Source organism: Macrobrachium nipponense, chromosome 15 (genome assembly GCF_015104395.2).
Source record: "Macrobrachium nipponense isolate FS-2020 chromosome 15, ASM1510439v2, whole genome shotgun sequence".
Lineage (NCBI taxonomy): Eukaryota > Metazoa > Arthropoda > Malacostraca > Decapoda > Palaemonidae > Macrobrachium > Macrobrachium nipponense.
In genome coordinates this window covers 75103485-75124644 of record NC_087208.1, presented here as the reverse complement: position 1 = coordinate 75124644, position 21160 = coordinate 75103485, and the positions used below count along the sequence as shown (strand labels likewise).

The following is a 21160-nucleotide window of genomic DNA, read 5'->3' as shown; positions in this document are numbered from 1 at the left end:
GAACCAATGGGAGAGCGGGTGGATAGTGGCGAGTCTATTCAGTTGGCGGCGGGCGAGTTTCAAAATTGTTATCGGTGGTCAAGGCGAATCTCGGACTTAACAGCAACAACCTCTTGTATCTTGAGCAATTTTCGTATGTAGAGCCCTAAAATTTTTCGTAAGTTGAGCCTTTCATATCTCGAGGTACCACTGTAATTATATTTCATTTTCATAAATGAGACCTCTGTACTATATTTCCCTTTACAGCCTCTTACTTCTTAATGAAAACCATATTCTTTGGAAATTTGAATTAAAGTCGGTGTCCCCTGTGGGCTTGCTCCATATGAATAGTGTAAATCTTTATGAATGATATTTAATGATAATAAAAGGGTAAAGCTAATGGTACCATATTTTCAGTTTTAAAGTGATCTTAAGACAAACAAATGCTACTGAAAACATACTCCTTTCACTTTGTTTCTTGGCCAGTAAATATTTCCAACACGTGCTTGGAATAAAAATCTAGATATATTAGTTTTAAAAAATTATAAAAGGTCACACATGCATAATAATATTATAGTGTGGTATATTCACCTTATGGTAAGGGTGAAGCATTTATTTTTGTAATAGTATCCACAAAAGAACATTAGGTGGTTTTAGTTTAAATCACCATATTTTTTCTTTTCTTAATTTACCAAATGTATTTAGTAGTAAATATATTATGTTAACATAAATTAAAACACGATTAAGGAAAGCATACAGGCATGTAGATGATGAGGAGCACATAACCCTTGCTGAAGTCACAGCAAGAGAGCCTTACAGATGGAGCCCACCACCAGAGGAAGCTGAAAGGTCTTGGTTCTTAACACTTTGTTCACCTTGTTATCCAAAAGAGCACCAATGGAAGCATCAGGTTGAGTGTGCCATAGTATAAAAAAGTTGCAGAACAAGATCAGGGTACCTTTGAGGGAAGTGACTCTGGAGTGCCCATTTCCTCAATCCCAGGAAAGCAATAGACCAAATGTACACCCAAAGTGAACCCACAGAAAGATGAGCAGGGTACTCTCCAGAATGCTGGGGCATGGTCTGGGCATGTGCAGCGGTTCTTTCAGCTTTCTGTTTATCAAGCTGGTGAAGCTGGTAAACATTTGCATGGAATAAGGCAATTAATGATTAATGGGTTTGTATGTTGACTGGTAATACGTAACATTGTTCCCAGTAAATCAGCAGTAACTTTTGGGTGCCTAATTTTGGTTTTTGTTAAATTTCAGAGAAGAGCAGAATTACAGCTGCTGATCATTTATGATAGCTCTAGGTTTTATTTTAACATGTTTGCAGGTGGCAACACTGTTTATAAGATGGTTCGTGGTGCTCATGATGGGCCTGTGTTCTCCATATTGGTGCAGAAGGATGGAGGAATAATCACCGGTGGAAAAGATGGACGCATTGTTGAATGGGACAGAGATCTCGAAAGAACTGGCAATGTGATCGAGGTTAGATTCTAACTTCAGTTATATTGGAATTCAGGACTATATAAATTCTTCAGTTTTGTATTTTGATCTTTCTTGAAATTATATTAAATCACAATAAATCATTATTCCAGATTCCAGAGCAATACGGGTCACCACGTGTCGTTACATCAGGCAGAGGAAGTCAGTTGGTTGTTGGTACAACCCGCAACTGTGTTTTAGGAGGCACTTTTACCTTCCCATTAAGACCAGTCATGCAGGTATGGACACCACATTGAAAATTGTGCTTTTTGCATAGTTTGGTGCTCTGAAATTGGTACAGTAATATGTACAGTTTTACTTTATTTTCCATTGTGAACTGAATAGTAGACAGTGTTTGGAATAGTAGACAGTGTTTATCATTCACATTCTCGTGTCACTCTTCAGAGCATAACTAATGATCTTTTTATGTTGTCACAGGGACACACTGAAGAGTTATGGGCACTGGCTCCACACCCTGGACATCACCAATTTTTGACTGCAGGATATGATCGAACTTGTTATTTATGGGATACCATGGCCCACACCATTGTATGGAGCAAAGACATAGGGGTGAATAATAGAGATGCATTTATTTGTTTATTGATTTATTTAGTAAAATAACTGCAATCAGCTAGGTTTGTTGAGAGAGAGACAGAGTTTGTGATAATATTTAGTGGCATCGAAAATACCAGTGAGGACGGTGTCTGTGAAGTAATATGTTTGGTGAAGAAAGTCTATTGGCGAAATTGGTACACACCATATATTGAATGTTCAAAAAAACAAAAAGCCCTGGAATGTTGTATATACCACTGTCTTAAAAAGAAAAAAAGGGCTGTGATAACCAGGTAGGGAACTGTGTGTGTGTGTGTGTGTGTGTATGCACTATATTAGGATGACATGCTGCTTAAAAGGTTTTTATACAAGGTAAACTTACTGCCTTTGTTTATACAATAACATCAATTATGCTAACTTATGTCAAAATTTCACCTCTTTGAATACTTCCCCTTTTGACAGTTGTTGGATTGAATATTAACTAATATATTTTTGCAGATTTGTAATTTTAGTCATGTGATTTATGTAATATTGTGATGTCTTATGACCTTATTGGCTATAAAATATTTGTTTGCTTCGACGATGTCCAGTAAGTAAGTACAAAGTTTAATGAACATAAACATATTTATTAGGTGTCATATAAATCTACAATATTATGTCATAAATCTAATTTAAAATTGTTCTGATTTCCAGAGAGCACCTTGGAAAGCAAAGACTGATGTGCATTGTGTAGTATTTACTGTCATTGAAAGAAATTTGAATATTTTACTGTTACTTATTCTTTTACCGCAATAAATAATCTCACTGTTGCTGATTCTGAAATACTTTCAGGAGCATGCCCAGTCAGCTGCATTTTCTAACAATGGTGAGATTGTGATCATCGGAACAACAAGTGGAAGGTGGTTTGTCATGGATTCTGAAACCCGTGAAATGTACTCGCAGCACCAAGATGGGAATGAACCCATTCAGGTTAAGACTGTCTCTTTTGGAACAAATTTAAAATTAGTACCTACCAGGAATTTTTACTGTACTGCAATGTAGTGCAGGTCTTACTTTAAATGATTCTATCATTTATTTGCCAACATTTTCTGATTTCTATGGGAATTTTGCCTCTGCTTAATTTTTCCACTAGTTAAGAAATACTTTGGTATTATTTCTGACAATGGATTTTTTTAGCAATTCACTTTTAACTGATATATTTTGGGTTGTTTATCTTTTAATTCCTCTTCAGTGAAAAAAAGATACAATTTAAAAACATTTCCTTACAAATTAATTATTTTAAAAGATGATGATGGGTGTTATTCTCTTGATAGCTACTATTTGACCATGTTGTAGTTAATTTCATATACAGTGGTATCTTATTTGTTGAACATTTCTTATGTTGAACGTTCCATTTTTCTAACAAAATTTTCAAGAAAATTTTGTATCGTTTGTTGAACAAATGCTCATACTTTGAACTGACCGATTATCTTGTTTATACTTATATTCGACGACCTACTGCGCCCTACAAGAAAACTGTATTAACATGTTTTTTTTCATTTACAATATATAGTTTAATGATAACCATATTCAACAAAATAAAAGAATAAAGATCTCAATATAAAATTTATCATAAAAGATGTACAAAATCATACGATACCACGGTGACATCAGATGCAGCTTACTTAAGACTGAACGAGGAAGCGTTGATATGTTGAGGAGAGAAGAAAAAGAGAGAGTTAAAATATTACTTTGTATATGTAAAAGCAATAATAATTCACATAAAGGGAATTTCACAATATGTTTAACATAATCTTAAAATATGAAAACAATCGAAAGCAATAGAATTAAAAAAGAAAAGTCTTAATTGAGCCAGTGTTCGGTGCGCCAAGTGAGACAGTATAGTTTAACTATAGTCAACAAAATAGTAAATGAGAGAACAAAGCTTTTCACTATCAAATTTAGCATAAATGATTAACAAAATAATTCGTCATTGTGGTGATGCACATCTAACTTGAGATAGAGGGAGGGAGCATTTATATTATTGAGGACTGATAAACGAATGATTTTAAGTTATCGCTCGTCCTGATATTGTGAGGTGAGAAGAAGAGATGGTAGAATCTGTAATATAATATTCACAAAAGAATAAAATGTTATTTCACAATAAATTCAACATAATGATAAAACAAGAAAACGATCAAATGTACAGTAATAAAAATAATAATAAAAAAGTATTACTTGAAGCAGTGTTCGGTGCGCTGAGTGAGACAATAGAGAGATAGAGGAAAGACAGCGGCTGCTTCTTACTGACTTACCAGCTGGGCTGGGATGATTATTTGCCCATCTCTTTCACTTACACTCAGTTTACCCAAATCACTTCTTTTTGTTATAGTAAAATACCTATCTTGTGACAGTTACTTTTTAAAAAAATTTTATTATTGTAAAGGTAACTGCTCCATAAGAAACACAATGGGCTGCGTTCAGCTTCTGTGTGTTTATGATTGTATGTTTAAATGACTTCTTTGTGAAAAGTTATTTAATCTCTCTCTCCTTTTCTTGCATTCTCTACTTATAACTTATTTGTTTGCAAAATCCTTATGTTTATTTTAAATTCTGCTGTTTGCCAACCGTAAGTTGATGTATTGCAGCATAATTAATCTCTTTCATGCACTTAAGATCCAAGTGTAAACATGTCAACAATTGTACTCTCTCTCTCTCTCTCTCTCTCTCTCTCTCTCTCTCTCTCTCTCTCTCTCTCTCTCTCTCTCTCTCTCTCTCTCTCTCTCTCTCTCTCTCTCTGACAGAATCAGACACACACACTATCGACTCCTTTGATTATCCTTGCAAAATGTGAATGAAATTAATTTTGTTGTCAACCTTTGCCTACTGCCACCATTTTGGTTTCCTCAAAGGGTTCCCGTCTCTCCTCCTTCCATCCCCCAGCTGGCCATGTGCCATTTTCACCAACCAGTTAGTAAATTGTACACGGAAACAAAATTTTTTGAAAATTTTACTTCATATAATGTATACTTTACACTCTTAATTTTACTTCTGAACACATTAATAATAGAAAAAATGTGAAAAGGGGGACTTTTTGGGTTGACTGAAACAGATTATCCTGATTCCCTTTATTTCTTATGGGAATACTTCCGTATTTGTTTCTTATTTCGAACAGCCTTCTGGAACGGATTAATTTCGAAGTCAGGTACTGTTGAATGTCGTATTCTTTAGGTTTTTATACAGTTATAGCATGCTGTAGTTTTATCTACTCATGTTGATTGTTCCTGTGAGGTTACCGACCTTCATCTTTCACCTGAATTACCTTTAGCAACAGCTGGTACAGTCACTGAAGCTTGACAACGGTAGTTCTTGCTACAAGGGAGAGAGAGGTGGGGAAGTAGCCACTCACCCCACTGACAGTTACTTGTTATTTGGGTGCCTTCTGTTAGCAGGACATGTCTGTGCAGTGCTGGATTATATCACCATGGCTGTTGTGGAAGCTTCTCAGTTTTTTCTTGGATGATTGGTTGATAACTGTAGTGTGTATGTATTGTGAATGTAAATTTGATTATGGATCAAGATTGATGATAAATGATTTTTCTTGTGTAAAGATGGATCAACATCTTTGACATGACCATGTGTGCTAAGTTTATGTCAGCCTTTGATGTTGACCCTCATATTTTTTGTTGGTTTTACAGAAGTCATGTGTGCAAACCATTCTTCAATGGTGTGCGGTGTCTTGCTAGGTCAGCTGTCAGGTAGAAGGTGACCAAGTTTTCAGAGGATGGTACTCTCTGTTTTCCTCTGCTGTTCTCTTGGGACAGGACTGTACTTAAACAGTGATAAATTCAGTGCAACCTCTTTTAGGTCATTTGTCCTTCCTTTACTAGGATACTATTCTCTTGTATGGATGTCTGTTTCTGCCAGAGATTGATCTCTTTTAGATAGAGTGGTTTGTGGTGGTAGGTTCCTGTTTCCTAATAGTAGAAGTTATCATAGGTTGTATTTTACCAGAGATTTTCCATTTTCACAATTTATCCTGATCCCTTCCTGCCAAGGGCAACCAGATTTCCTGAACAGCAGCAACAATATGCAGTAAATGTGACTCGTAAAATGTCTCTGTTCCAGAGGTAATTTTTATTCCTCACACTGTTGGACTGTGGAAGTCTCCCTGACGATATTGCACAATTGGAACTAAAGAAGTTCAAGCAAAGATGCAATGCATTACTACCCCAATACTATTTTCCTTGCATTTTAATACATTTTTTCTATCTATATATTAATTTATCTATTCATTTTTAATTTGTGAGATCTCTTCACTCTGTATTTCCCTTTGCCTCCTCTTGCTTCTTTCCAGTAAACACCATATTCTTTGGAAGCTTCAAGACAGTGGCCCCTGTTGGCTTGTTCCATATGAATATGGTTCATCTCTGAATAATAATAATTAATAATAATAATAATAATATATATATGGATAGAAAGAGACTTATTAAATTTATCAGTTTCGTAATCAACCATGCTGGAAATTTCTTATTAATCATTTTAAAATGCAAATGTTTGCAAATCTAGAAAATTACAACTACTATATGACTCCCTAAGTCATATTCAGCAGGCAGTTTTAATATTTCAAAATTGAAATAAAAGATGTGATCAATTTAGACCAATATTATTGATGATTTTAATATCAATAGTATCTCAGATTACAGTATATGAATACTCTAATTTTTGTTTATGGAGAGTAGCTTAACTCTGCTCTTTGAACTCTACTTTGAAGCAAATTTTAACAACATTGCTTGTTATATATTTCAGGTGCTTAAGTTCTCACCAAATGGGCAGTATCTTGCTGTTGGTTCCCGAGATAACAACATCTACATCTACCAAGTTTCAGAAGATTGTCGTAAATATACCAGAGTTGGTAGGTGCCAGGTAAGTCATGATATGAGTATATATTTCAGTTTTCAGAACTGTATGTCATGCTTTAATATTGTAAGATTCTGTAGTCTCAACTAGATATGAGTTGGCATTTGACTAACCCAAAATGCACATGCAAAATTTTAAAAAATGCAGTTAGAAGACATTAGGAAAACTAAATTACAAAATGGAAAACTTGAATTTGCTGCTTATCGCGTATAAAAAAATGTAAGTAATACATAGAGCACATTTCAGCTTTAAAACACATAAAAAGCCTCAATATTAGTAGTTTTATTACCATTGTACTTACACTTTGAACTGCCACCACAACATTACTCCTTATTGAACAGTGGCATACTAATTCTTAAGTAAAAACAAATGTCATTCAAATAAAACTTCATTGTCTTGACATGTATACGAACCTGCACTTTCATATATGAAGTAATCAGCTCTTACCTCTCTTTGGCTGGTATTGAATTGGCTCTGAAAAACAAAATCCTAACACTAAACAGTAGAGCCCCAGACCTCGATGCTAATTCGTTCCAGAAGAAGCGATGAGATGCGATTTTGTCAAGATCTGAAAGAATTTTCCCCATAAGAAATAACTGAAAATGAGTTAATCCATTCTTGACCACCAGTTATTACCCTAACCTTGCCTTTTTATATAAAACATTACCCAAAAATACACATAAATCACAATTAAATAAGTTCAGTGATAAATAACATACCATTCAACGCACTTTTTTCATTTTTGAATATATACTTTAATAAAATAACTGCCCTATAGTACACCCAATTCGGCCATAATACAATGGTTGACTGAGCACCATAGGCTAGGCTAGGTACGTAGTTTGTATTGTATGGGGTAGACATAATTACTGTTGCTAATAATAAAACATTGAAATTCAAGTCTAATTCTTACAGGAAATTAATAAAATATTAAAAATAAGCCCTTACAGGAAATTAATAAAATATTAAAAATAAGCCTAATTATGTCTGCTATCATAAACTTGAGAAAAATTCCCCAAGTTAAGTAACTAGCTAGTGGCCGTGAGCAGCCATAAACAGTCTTAATCAAACCATCATAGACCAGCCGTAAATAAATATAAACAAACCATCATACGGTCTACTGGAATACGGTATACAAATAACTTTTAAAATATCTTTCAGTACGTGTTATGATATTAATTTTTTTCTCATAAAATATCCTTGTAAAATAAGGGTGCTTTTCATAGGCACTTTTTTCTTTATAATGTGACATCATTAGCGGCAGAGTAATACCCATTGGAAGTAGATCCTCATAAATGTATTCCTTTAAAATTGGAAAGAACCCTGATATTAAGGATAACTGGGGAGCTGTCAATATCGCAAAACTCTTTACGTAATTTGATTATAAAATACTACCAAGAAAATATTGCCCCTTAGTAAACAACAAGGCTCGAAGTCCAGCACGACTGGGAACTAAAAATTATGAGCATTGTAACTTTTGTAAGTCAAGCATGTCTGGAAATTACCTACAATGAGCAACTGCAAAATGTTTTGGCAGGCAAAAGCACTGTCTGAAACTGATAAAAAACACACATGTACCACTTTTTCTAATATACGTACTATGTTTATAAATAACGTAGCTGCAATTCTTAAATCCAGCTTTTTTTCATAAATTAAGTTCCAGTCGGCATCTAAAGACAGTGATCATGTCGGTAAAATGAGATCAGCTGATATTTTAAGAACGTAAACAAAACCAGAATGTAAATGGCAGATTACTCTGTTCATATTATAATTTGATAATATGGTAAAAATACATGAAATATGATTAGATACAGTAAAACAAGGGTTTTATTAAAATATCTTCAATAGTTACACAAATATTATTGACTTTTGCTAATGGACATGTCTCAGTGTAACAAGAGTCTCTCTCTCTCTCTCTCTCTCTCTCTCTCTCTCTCTCTCTCTCTCCCCTGTCTCTCTCTCTCCTCTCTCTCTCCCCTGTAGTACAGACATAAGCAACTAAATTGAGAAACGGCTGAATGCCAACGTCATTTGTCATCACTATAAAAAGACGAAAAAAAAGGCGTAGGCGAAATTGATGTTCAAAACTAGCAAAATCACACTTAACACTTATACAATCAAGTATTATGCTACTTTTATACTCAACTTGGTTCATTTACAAGATAGTATCTACATTACATATCTTCTACCAGCGAAGTGTAATTGCAATGAAGATATCAATAGCTCAATCAGCCGAGATTTTGAGAATGTAAACAGTATTGAATGCAAATGGCATACGATGACAATGCCTATACGTATTCTATAAAATACATTAAACTTTTCCAAATTATAATTTTCTCCAGAAAATATTTATGTTTAGGCTTGTAGACCTTCCTTTTTGGTTTTTAGATTACAGATACACATCCTACTTATGTAACAAAGTGAGAACTCTCTCATCCTGACATCTAATTATGGTAATTATCCACGGTAATTGCTGTAATTAGTTGTTTTGTTTACAGTATCAAAAGTTGTTTACAGTGTCAACAGTTGTGACTGTAGCCCACTATTGCTACAACTATCGACACTTCCAAGGGTTAGCATATCATTAAAAATCTCACAGGATTTTAAGGTTGTCATAGAATGCCTATTAAGATATAATTTTCAATAATCTTAAGTTCAATTGTGGTTCTTACTGTTTTCCTCACCAAATGAGCATGGGAACAACGCCTATTGGCAACTGACCGAACCACTCGTTTACAAAAATCATATGATTCCTTGGGACGGGTCGGTTCCAGATTTTTGTTTGAGCTCAGATGCAACATTGACTCAAAATTTTCTATTGAAATCTGATTATTTCAAGTTCTAATACGATCGAGGTCCAGGTCTCTACTGTACCTGGATCTGGGTTGACCTGCCTTCTGCCATTGTGATTGCAGCCATCCTAGAGTTTATATGTTATCTGTTCTTTGTGATTGTGAGTACAAACTCCCTGTGCCTAGTGATTGTCTGACCATCTTTGCTACATTTCGTTTGCATATCTGTGGATTATATCGGTTTTAAGGGGGATTCCATCCCAGGCCATATAGCTTCAATAGCCTAGTGGAATTTTTTTTCTTTTTTTGTGAGATCTTTTGAGAGTCAGAAAAACAGTTTCTGTGCCCAAGTGATCATTTTTTTTTTCCATCACCTTAGTCTTCATGTGTTCTGTCTCTCCCTCTCCCTGTGGTGATGGAAGAGATCAGAAAGCCCTAAGTGCATTTTAGTGCAGGTAAGGATAAGCTCTATAGTAATTGATGTTGCCGATATGTGTAAACCCTCATTAGGTGTGTATCTTGTGGAGGTCGGGAATGTTTCCGTGAGGCACCATGCAGAGAGTACGAAGCATAGCTGTCGCCTCAGTGGGAAAAATAAGACAGAAGATGGAGGAAGAAGCTTACCTCCATCTTCAGAGCCCCTTCTCCATTCCTAATGCCTTCCCCATTGTTGGTGCTACTGCAAACTACTCCTCCATTCCCTGTGACTTCCGGTAAAGGTGTTTTTCTTCCAGCGTAGCCTGCAGGTAAGAAGAAACCTGAACATGTTTTGCAAGGTTTTTTGTTTTTTTGCCGTTCTTTAAGGAAGAGTTAAAGGATCATGGTGATACGGAGTTGGGGAGTTGAGCACAGGTACAGGAAAAAGGGCAGACTGGAGTCGCCCTACAGCCCTACCTAGCCAATCACATACCAGAGGGTAGAAGAGCGGAACCATCATTCACGTAGCGAGGTGAGACATAGATCCCCCTCAACAAGAGTCAAACCTCTCCTCCAGACCTCCTTCAACGTGACAGGAGAGCCACCATCTGGGACTGGTGTCCAGCAGGTGAAGCTTTTCTCCGCAAAGGAGCCACTCAAGACGCAGCGGGACGGAGCAGAGCAAGCCCCAACACCGCTCGCCAGGATGGAATGCCAATGGGAAGTCAAGGAGACGTCACCACTCTCGCTTGGGAGACAGGTCCCAGGAATGGCTCTACTCCAAGTGCGGCCACAGCAGAGCAGGTATCCTATGCATCTTCCTATCGTCCCATACACGTCACCAAGCAGCAAGACCCGGACCTCCCAGGACCTGTTAATCCAGTAGGTGCAATAATATTGGAGGAAGGTATAGTCCTCCCTCTTCGAACTTTCAGCGAGAGATGAGGGGTCCTTAGTCTCCTGCAGGTCCCGGAAATTATATCTCCCACCTTTTCCCTGCCAAGCCAAGTACAGGCAGTCCCTGGTTATTGCCAGACTCTGTTAATGGCGATCCAGTTTTATGATGCTTATCTAGTGCCATAAAATCAGTGACAAAGCGCCATAATACCTAACAGAGGTGCCATGAACTAGTTATCGGAGCAAAATCTGGTTAATGGCGCCATCAGTGCCATAAACTGCCGAGTTTAAGCTAATGGCAATTTTCGCTTATCATTTAGCCCGTCGGAACGGAACCCTTGCTGATAACCGGCGACTGCCTGTATTAGGGTTTTTCAGACCCCCATTGTACCATCACTAGCCCCAGTAGGTCACCTACCCAGACTGTCGGTACCATACTTGGTCGTTTTCCCATTGCTGACAGAACAGGTGCATAGACTACCCAGGGTTCTTTGGACCAACGGTGTACTGGTACCAGCCCTATGCGGTACTGGCTGCATGCTCTGGTGCCAGCCCTGCATCAGTACTGGCCCCTGTAGCCCGTCTAACCAAGGGTCCCTGTTCTGTGGACCTGGTCCCAGCTGAGTCAGGAAATGTTGAGCAGAGATCATTTAGGTGCTTCCTCACCTCTCCTCCCATTCTTCAAGAGAAAAGACCAAGGGTCCGGGACGGTGGCCCAGCGACCAGCTTGGTTGTTTGGGTAAGGCAAGCAGTCTTCATCACTTGTAGAAGCCTTTGCTTCTAATTAGATTGAAGCATGCCCACTGGAAAGCCCTGCTCACTTTCATGTGAGCAGAACAACTCTCGCTGATTTGGGGGGGACATCGCCATTGTGGGTCGAGGACTGCCCATGACCTCACTTACCTAAGGAGTCTTCAGTAGGCAGGGGGAGGATGTTTTTGATTTTGCACATATTCCCCCCTCCTCAGAATGTTGTCTGGGAAATGAGAGCCAGGCAGGTGTGGGGCTTTGGACCGGGAGCGATCTCATTCCCATTTGGTCCGTGGCATGGAGGCCTGCATTTCTAGTGTTGGCAGGAACATGCACCAAATGTTTGAGATCAGCAGGAGTTGTGGTGAATGTTTCTCTCCTACCGAGTTACAAGACCCGTTGAGGAGATCATTAGAATGAAGTCTTTTAATGATCCCAAGGAAGAGAGGTTATCTTTTTGTGCTTCCTGGTTAGCTGGGCAAGAGAATGGTCCCTAGTCCAGCTAGAGGCAGAGGAAGTGCCTTCCTCTGCCTCTAGTCCACCAGAGAAATTTTATGTTCTTTCAGAGATCACAGTCATCGTTTTAGGTTGACCTGGACCCAACTTGTCTGTGTCCTCGTCTGGCTTTAAATGTCTCCTTGTAGAGGGAGCCTCCCTATCGCACAAGGAGACAACGGCACCGGAATTGAATTAATAGAGCCGTATTCCAGTTAGTATTGTTGATGGAGGGTAGGTGCCAGTTGAACCATTGGACAAGTTTGGCAGTGACATGGAGCAGAAGCAAGCGTAGTGGAAGCCTGTAAGATACTTTTCTGCTATCCTTAGAGTCTTCGTCATCACTCACTCCCTCTCTCTGGTCTGTTTCCGAATGTTCATTCCTGGCTTAAAGAAAGACGTTTCCCTGTGGGATGAGGTGAATGTGAAGCTCCTAGAAGGCATTGTGGGAGTCTACTACCCCTCTTTTCCACTAGAACAGGTCCTAGGTGGAATGGTCCGTTCTGTTCTTGATTCCGTCAGAGTAGGCCTCATGTTGCTTGGTGATTGGAAGGATAGTATTTATATTTAAGGGCACTGGCTGGCTAATGCCATTTTTTAAGGACAGGACTTAATAAGGTGACTTGGGACATCTCCAAATCTCATATGACTTTCGCCTCTGACCTTCGGTTTTGTGATGCCGTGGGATTTATCCCGAAAATAATCATTTTTCAAATTTTATCTCCTACCTTGATACATAATATTAAGAACTGGGATTACTATCATATATAGACCTGATGTAGACCTCCAATCAAATGGAGAATTGTTTTTCTAAAAGTCATTTTTTTTGCTAGATATGAATTTTTTCATTATGGTAAAAAAATAAATCCTATAAATCAGGAAAAAATGGCTACATTTGGTTGTTCTATAATGTCTTTCTAAGTTATATACCATATTTCAATGCTATGGCTTTAAAACTAACGGAGAAGATAGAATTTGAAGGTCAGTAAGTATAGTTTTGAGATATGGGCATTCAAAATTTTTCTTTGTATTTTTACAAAGACAATGTTAATAAATCATGATTATTATGAATTTATATTCCTTTTTGGGTATTAATAAACCAAAACTGTTACTTATCACAATTTAATCATAAATTTTTATCCCTTTGCTCAAAGATCGTAGCCTGAGGCACTGCTTCAGGTGAGATGGGGTGCTCCCTTTTACGCAACTCTCTCTCTCTCTCTCTCCTTCACTAATTCGGCTAATATCACCGATATTATGACCTTCTGAACTCTTATTAGAGATGTTTTGCTTGTCTTTTCCTCTTTGGCATGATGAAAACCTTGGTGAAACAAAGAAAAAGACATAAAAGCAAGCGAATGTCAGAGGTGAAACTCTAATGCGTACTCTCTTTCATGTTTCTGCTCACACTGAAGGGTGTAAAACTCAGTCTTCCTGTCTTGTGACTCATGGAATCTCTACAGATGCCATTGCCCACAATTTGTTTGGTAATAATTACCAAAATTTACAATAACAGAAGAAGTACATAATTTTCTTGTACGGATCAATGTTTTTGGCTTATTGAGTTACTTTTACTAATTATCCTGTAACTATTAAAGTAAAAGGAATTTTCATACAATCAACTTACCTGTCAGATATATACATAGCTAAGACTCGTCGTCCCGACAGAAATTCAAATTTCGCGCCACTCGCTACAGGTAGGTCAGGTGATCTACCGGCCTGCCCTGGGCGGCAGGACTAGGAACCATTCCCGTTTTCTACTCATATATTTTCTGTCGCCGGTGGTATCAACATCGTTGCTGCCACCTCTTGACTGGAATTCGCTTTTCTAGACAATTGATCATCTTTTTTGTGGACTTTTGGTGACGTACGGGGGGAAGGATCTCCTGGATCGTTGTTTTGGCATTCGCTACTGTGGACTGGATTTGGACTTGCTTTTGATTTTTCTTCAGAATGTCTGATTCAAGTGTTTGTGTGAGAACGTGTGTGGAATGTAGGCTGCAAGGTGAGGATACCGAAAGCTTCGGTTGATCCTCACACTGTATGTCGCAAATGTAGGGGTTTTGATTGTTCTATTTCTAACACCTGTCATGAGTGTAGAGGTTGAATGTTGAGGAATGGAAGACTCTAACTTCTTACTTGAAGAAGTTAGAAAGGGATAGAGTCAGAAGGGCTGCATCTAAGATTGCGGGTAGTAGTACAAGGCCTATTGAGCCTTTGGATAATTCTAACTCTTCTCTTAATTATGATTCTGTATCAGGACCCTCACTGGCCTTACATTCAGATTCGGCCTCGGAAATTGCTGAACTGAAGGCTACTCTTCACAGGATGAAGATCCAAAATGGCTACCATGAAAGGTAAGGACTGTGAAAGTGATTTTAGTGAAGTGAGTGTCCCCAGTGTTGTGGAGGGGGCGTCTGACCGTCTCTGCGACGCTCCCAGGCCTAGACCTCTTCCAAGCTCCCAAGCCCAGAGGAGAAGGTAAAGTCGAAAGCCGTACGGAGGTTGTGGAGAATTCCCCCCGGTCAGGCGTCCCTTCAGCAGGTGCTGTATATAGGCGCCTGCTCAGGACCGCTATCGAAAAAGCGTCCTCAGAGAGTGCTTCTCTTCGTCCGCTTCTCCCTCTCCTAAACGAGGGTGGAAGGATTCGGACTTGTCCAGGCCCCTGAAAAGGCACTGGAGAGATCCTGTTTTGGATTCAAGCCCAGAACGCTTTTCGGAAGAAGCGCCTCCTTCTATCAAGAAGGCGAAGAGGGTTTTGACGTCCCATGATGTGGGCAACACGCCTTCGAGGTCTCCCTCTCCCGTTCAAGAAGACGCAGGAGAGGCTTCCAAGAGGATCATTTTGGCGGTGCAGGAACAGCTATCCGCCTTAGTAGGAGTCCTTTCGAAGGATCCTCCTCGTTAAAAAAGACGTCAGACTGCCGGTCAAGAAGACCGTCGGTTCTTCCTTCCCTCCAGGAGTGAGGCTCCTGTGAGACGTGAGTCTTTTGAGAACTCAGATAGAGACTCGTGGGACGAATTTGATTCGCCAGGCAAGCGCGTCGCGCCAGCCAAGCGAGCGTCCTACAGACGAGAAGCGTCCTCTAGGATTAGAGAGTCAGACAAGCGAGAAACGCATTACAGACGAGAGGATTCTCCCAGATGGATACGTCTGCCAGACCAGCAAGCTTCAGCCGAGCGCGAGATAACAACCAGGCGTGAGGATTCAGCCAAGCGCGAGGCTCCAGACAAGCATCTGTCACGCAAGGATGTGGCACCAGGAAGACGCGAGACTTCAACCAGGCGCGAGGCGTCAGTCAGGCGCGAGAGTTTTGAGAGGCGCGAGGCACCAGTCAGGCGCGAGGCGCCAGCCAAGCGCGAGGAGTCAGTCAGGCGCGAGACGCCAGCCAAGCGCGAGGATCCTGCCAGGCGCGAGGCGCCAGCCAAGCGCGAGGAGTCAGCCAGGCGCGAGACGCCAGCCAAGCGCGAGGCGCCAGCCAGGCGCGAGGCGCCAGCCAGGCGCGAGGCGCCAGCCAAGCGCGAAGAGCCAGCCAAGTACGAAGAGCCAGCCAAGCATAGGAGCTCTTTACACTCTCTTAGCCCCTCTCCTATTAGGAGTTTGTCTCCCGTAGAGAGAGTTTTTGGACAGGAAGACCCGGAACGGGAAGTGGCCTCTCCTGCTGATCCGATTTTGGAAGAGGAATCAGAGGACGAGTCTCACGGTAAAGAAGGACTGTCGAACTACAAAGTTTTGACAGCTCTCCTTCTCCAGGAATACGGAGATGCATTGATCCCTGCCGCTCCTCCTTCGCCTCGTTCACTTTTTTCATGCTCGAAGACACCGAAATCGTCGGCTTTCTTGAAGATGAGACCGACGATTTCTATGAAGAGAGCTCTGCAATCGCTGGATAGCTGGATGCTAACTAAGAAAGAGCTAGTAAGGACAGTGTTTTGCATGCCTCCCCTAGACTTACGGGCAAGAGAGGGATTTGGTACCAGACTGGGAGAATATGGGTCTCACTCTTCCAGCTTCAGCTGCAATAGCTGGACGTTTTCCAGTCATGGTAAGATGCACTCCAGGAGACATAGTCCTTCCACAAGGCTAAGCTAAGGTTACTTGGGGTCTTTCAGAGTTGGATCATCTCCTCAAGGGACTTTTTCACATTCTAGAAGTCTTTAACTTCCTAGATTGGTCCCTTGGGGTGATGTCCAAGAAGGCTCATGCCCCTGAAGGGCTAGAACCGGATGTACTCCTGGCAATTTTGTCATGTATTGACAAGGCGGTGCAAGACGGCTCAGGGGAAGTTTCTTCCTTATTTGGAGCAGGTCTCTTGAAGAAGAGATCTGTTTTTAGCGCTTTCTTGACGAAAGCAGTATCACATTCGCAAAGAGCAGCTTTGTTATTCGCCCCTAGGTCTGATTTCTGTTCCCGTCACAGTTGGTGAGGGATATTTCCCGATCTCTGACGGAGAAAGCGACTCAGGATCTTCTCCTGCAATCGTCCAGGAAGAAGAGACCAGTGATGGTGGGAGAAAAGAAAGTGGGGTCTACTCCTGTTCGGCCCTTTCGAGAGGCCCTCCCACTAGAGTTACCGCCTAAAAGGAAAACGACCGAGAAGAGAGGTCGAGCCTCGTTCCGCCCCTTTAAAAGGGGAAAGTGAAGTGGCGCTCCTCCAAACACCAGTAGGTGCCAGGCTCCGGGGATTTGCGGAAGCCTGGACTCGCATCGACACAGACGCTTGGTCGATGTCGGTTCTTCAGAAGGGATATCTCATTCCTTTCCTGGACAATCCTCCCCTGACGTCAACTCCGAGGGAATTGTCCGCCAATTACAAGGACCCTGTGTTGAAAGATACTCTTCAACAAATGGTGGATCAGATGTGGGACAAGAGAGCTATAGAACTTGTGCTGGATCAAAGCTCCCCAGGGTTTTACAATCGTCTTTTCTTGGTTGCGAAAGCCTCGGGGGGCTGGAGACCAGTTCTGGATGTCAGCGCTCTGAACAAGTTTGTTCAAAAACAAGAAGTTCTCCATGGAAACCTCTGCTTCAGTCCTGGCGGCTCTTCGCCAAGGGGATTGGATGGTGTCTCTGGATCTCCAGGACGCCTGTTTTCACGTCCCGATCCATCCTTCGTCGAAGAAGTACCTCCGTTTCATGACGGGGGGAAGGATCTTCCAATTCAGAGCCTTGTGTTTCGGCCTGTCTACGGCGCCTCAGGTTTTCACGAACCTTTTGAAAAATGTGGCGAGATGGCTTCATCTGAAAGGAATCAGTATATCTCTATACCTAGACGACTGGCTTATCAGAGCAAAGTCAGAGAAACAGTGTTTGGAGGACCTGACTGTGACACTAAACCTGATAAAGACATTAGGATTACTCGTGAACCTCGAGAAGTCCCAACTGATTCCCAGCCAGAACTTGGTCTATCTGGGGATTCGGATGGATTCTCAGGGTTTTCGAGTATTTCCTTCTCAAGAGAGAATAGCGAGAGGTTTAGAAAAAGTCTCTCTCTTCCTAAGGAAGAACGGACTTCGGCGAGGGAATGTTGAGCCTGTTAGGGACCCTTTCCTCGCTCGAACAGTTCTTTCATCTAGGAAGACTTCATCTCCGTCCTCTTCAGTTCTTCCTCAGAAGTTCGTGGAACATGAAGACAGGACTCCTCTCGGACAGTTTTCCCATTCCAGATCTGATAAAAACGACATCTAGAATGGTGGTTACTCCCACTGAGGGAAAACCAGGGTACTTCCCTGGAAATACAGAGCCCAAACCTTGTATTGTTTTCCGACGCGTCGGAAAAAGGTTGGGGAGCAACTTTGGGAAAGATGAGAAGTGTCAGGCACTTGGAATGCTCTTCAAGTGTCCTGGCACATAAACTGCAAAGAACTGCTGGCTGTACACCTAGCTCTAAAGAGCTTCGAACCGTTAGTATGCAACAAAATAGTACAAGTGAATGCGGACAATACAACCGCTCTGGCATACATTCGGAAGCAAGGAGGTACTCACTCGTATGCCCTTTACGAACTCGCAAGAGAACTGCTGTTGTGGACATCGCAAAGGAACATCTCTCTCTTGACGAGGTTCGTTCAGGGAGTAAGGAACGTAAGAGCGGACAGGCTGAGCAGGAGGAACCAGGTCCTTCATACCGAGTGGACCCTCCACTCAGACGTTTGCCCTCAAGCTCTGGTCTCTTTGGGGAACTCCTCATGTCGACCTCTTTGCCACGTTCCTCTCGAGGAGACTGGAAGTCTTCTGTTCAGTAGTAGAAGATCCCAGAGCTCTAGCAGTAGACGCCTTCCTGCTAGATTGGTCTCAGGTAGACGTTTACGCATTTCCCCCCTTCAGATTCTGGGGCAAGTACTCAGGAAGTTTGTGACTTCAAAGGGGACAAGAATGACCCTGATAGCCCCCTTTTGGCCAGCTCAAGAGTGGTTCCCAGAGGTACTGGAGTGGATGGTAGACTTCCCCAGATCCCTTCCACAAAGGAGGGATCTTCTCAAGACAACCACACTTCGAGAGGTTTCATCAAAACCTCCCCGCTCTCGCTCTGACTGCCTTTCGACTATCGAAAGACTTGTCAGAGCGAGAGGCTTTTCTAGTAAGCAGCAAGCTCGATCGCTAGAGCCCGGAGAACTTCCACTATCCGGGTTTACCAATCCAAGTGGGAAGTTTTTAGAAGGTGGTGTAAGTCAAAGAAGTTGTCCTCCTCCAGTACCTCTGTAACAGAAATAGCTGATTTTCTGTTATTTCTGAGAGAAGAATCGCAGCTCTCCGTAGCCACGATAAAGGGCTATAGAAGTATGCTATCGGCCGTCTTTAGGAATAGAGGCCTAGATTTGGGAAACGATAAGGATCTGCATGATCTGATTAGTCGTTTGAGACCAAGAAGTCTAGAAATTACTTCTCCCCCTAACTGGAATCTAGACGTAGTGCTGAAGTTCTTGGCTTCAGAGAGCTTTGAAACCCCTAACATTGGCCTCGTTTCGTGATATAACGAGAAAATGTTTATTCCCTTTTGTCACTAGCGACGGCAAAAAGGGTTAGTGAACTGCACGCCCTTAGTGACAAAGTCGGGTTCAATATAGATTCAGCATCTGTTCCTTCAAGGAATTATTCATGGCGAAGAATGAAAATCCTTCGAATCCCTGGCCGAGAAACTTCGAGGTAAAAGGATTATCGGGTCTCGTCGGCAGGGAACCGGAGAGGTCTCTTTGCCCAGTAAGGGCGTTAAAGTTTTACTTACAGAAAAAGGAACAGTTGGGAGGTTCTAGACAAGGTCTTTGGTGCTCAGTGAAGGATCCATCAAGACCTATGTCTAAGAATGCCTTAGCCTTTTTTGTCAGGAACGTAATTACGGACGCTCATAAGGCTTGCACGGATGATTCTTTAAAACTCCTGAGAGTAAGAGCTCATGAAGTGAGAGCAGTGGCGACGTCTCTCTCTTTTCAGAGAAATATGTCGCTGAAGAATATCTTGGAAGCGACATATTGGAGATTGTAATTCTGTGTTTGCTGCTCACTATTTGAAGGACGTGCGTGTGACCTATGAAAAATGTTTTTCCTTAGGTCCTTTTGTGTCTGCGGGCACAATCCTGGGTACAGGAGCTGACAACAATCCTTAAAATTTTTTTTTTTTTTACTACTTAAGTCTAATAGATATGTTCTAGACTTTCTGCTGAACAAGTGCAGTTGCCGCACAAGCGGCCAGTCACTTCAGTTCAGTAAGGAACTCTTGTGATATCTTGTAATAGATAAAAATTTTTTTTTTGAAATTATTGTGTGCGTGTGCATTGTGGTTTGAGTTACGGTTGTTGCGAAGAGTTGGGGATAACTCGGAGCAATTTTTAATACTAACATGGTGGTTAGGATCAGGTGGTCGGTGGGATTGGTTTGTGTGCTCCTTAATAAGGTGTGTTGTCATGTAAGTGGATCAGCACCCATTGACAAAGTCCTTTCAGGCTCTGCCGAGTAAGTGGATAAGACCCCTTCGGCAGACCCACAAGAATTCTTGGCCATAGATCACATATCTCGCTAAAGTTTCTTGAGGTGATGCAGACTACGGGAAAACACCCACGAAGTCTACCACCTATCAGGTAGGAAAACCAAGGTTTTTACATTTATACCTACAACAGATGTTGTTTACCTGTCTATTCCAGTAGTAGCTGTCTCTTACCCTCCACCGAAGGGTGCCAATCAGCTATGTATATATCTGACAGGTAAGTTGATTGTTATGAAAAAAAAATGGATATTGTTATAATACAATAAAGTTTCATACATACTTACCTGGCAGATATATACAGATTAGGGCCCACCCAGCCTCCCCGCAAGGAGACAGGTGGAAGAGAAAATATATGAGTAGAAAACGGGAATGGTTCCTAGTCCTGCCGCCCAGGGCAGGCCGGTAGATCACCTGACCTACCTGTAGCGAGTGGCGCGAAATTTGAATTTCTGTCGGGGACGACGGAGTCTTAGCTATGTATATATCTGCCAGGTAAGTATGTATGAAACTTTATTGTATTATAACAATATCATTTTGACAAAATATTTAGTATATGCTTTCTCCATTGCGCTGGCGGCCTTAATACTTAGCTGTTGGTCCTCCTGCAAGTGTCTCCTCTTTATCCTCAAGGGGGATTGTGTTCTAGTTCAAGGCACTTGTTTCAGATTTGTAACCGCTTCCCCAAGGGTTCAATCAAGTGCTCATTTTTTATCTCGACTCAAAATCGGTTGCATGGGTACATCTATGAAATACAAGTGATGTTAGCTGGTCCTGGCAAGCTTGTTGCTACAGTCATTAGAACAGATCTCACTCATAAGCAGTGTAGAGTATCTGAACTTGCTGATAGACATGGCAATAGTGAAGGTTCTCCCTTTGGATTTTCATTCAGAGGCAGCACCCAAGGTCTGAAAATGG

At 41.2% G+C, this 21160-nt stretch overlaps 1 protein-coding gene across 13 annotated transcripts in view; it reads left to right on the top strand.

The window, feature by feature from the left end:
* Window positions 1–21160, top strand: part of LOC135195068 (echinoderm microtubule-associated protein-like 2) — a 370249-nt gene that overhangs the window by 335499 nt on the left and 13590 nt on the right. For all 13 annotated transcript variants that reach the window (XM_064221435.1, XM_064221438.1, XM_064221442.1 and 10 more), the window contains 5 exons: window positions 1315–1469; window positions 1580–1705; window positions 1905–2036; window positions 2850–2987; window positions 6807–6923. In XM_064221435.1, coding sequence (XP_064077505.1) covers window positions 1315–1469; window positions 1580–1705; window positions 1905–2036; window positions 2850–2987; window positions 6807–6923 — 668 coding nt within the window. The remainder of the gene's footprint in view (window positions 1–1314; window positions 1470–1579; window positions 1706–1904; window positions 2037–2849; window positions 2988–6806; window positions 6924–21160) is intronic.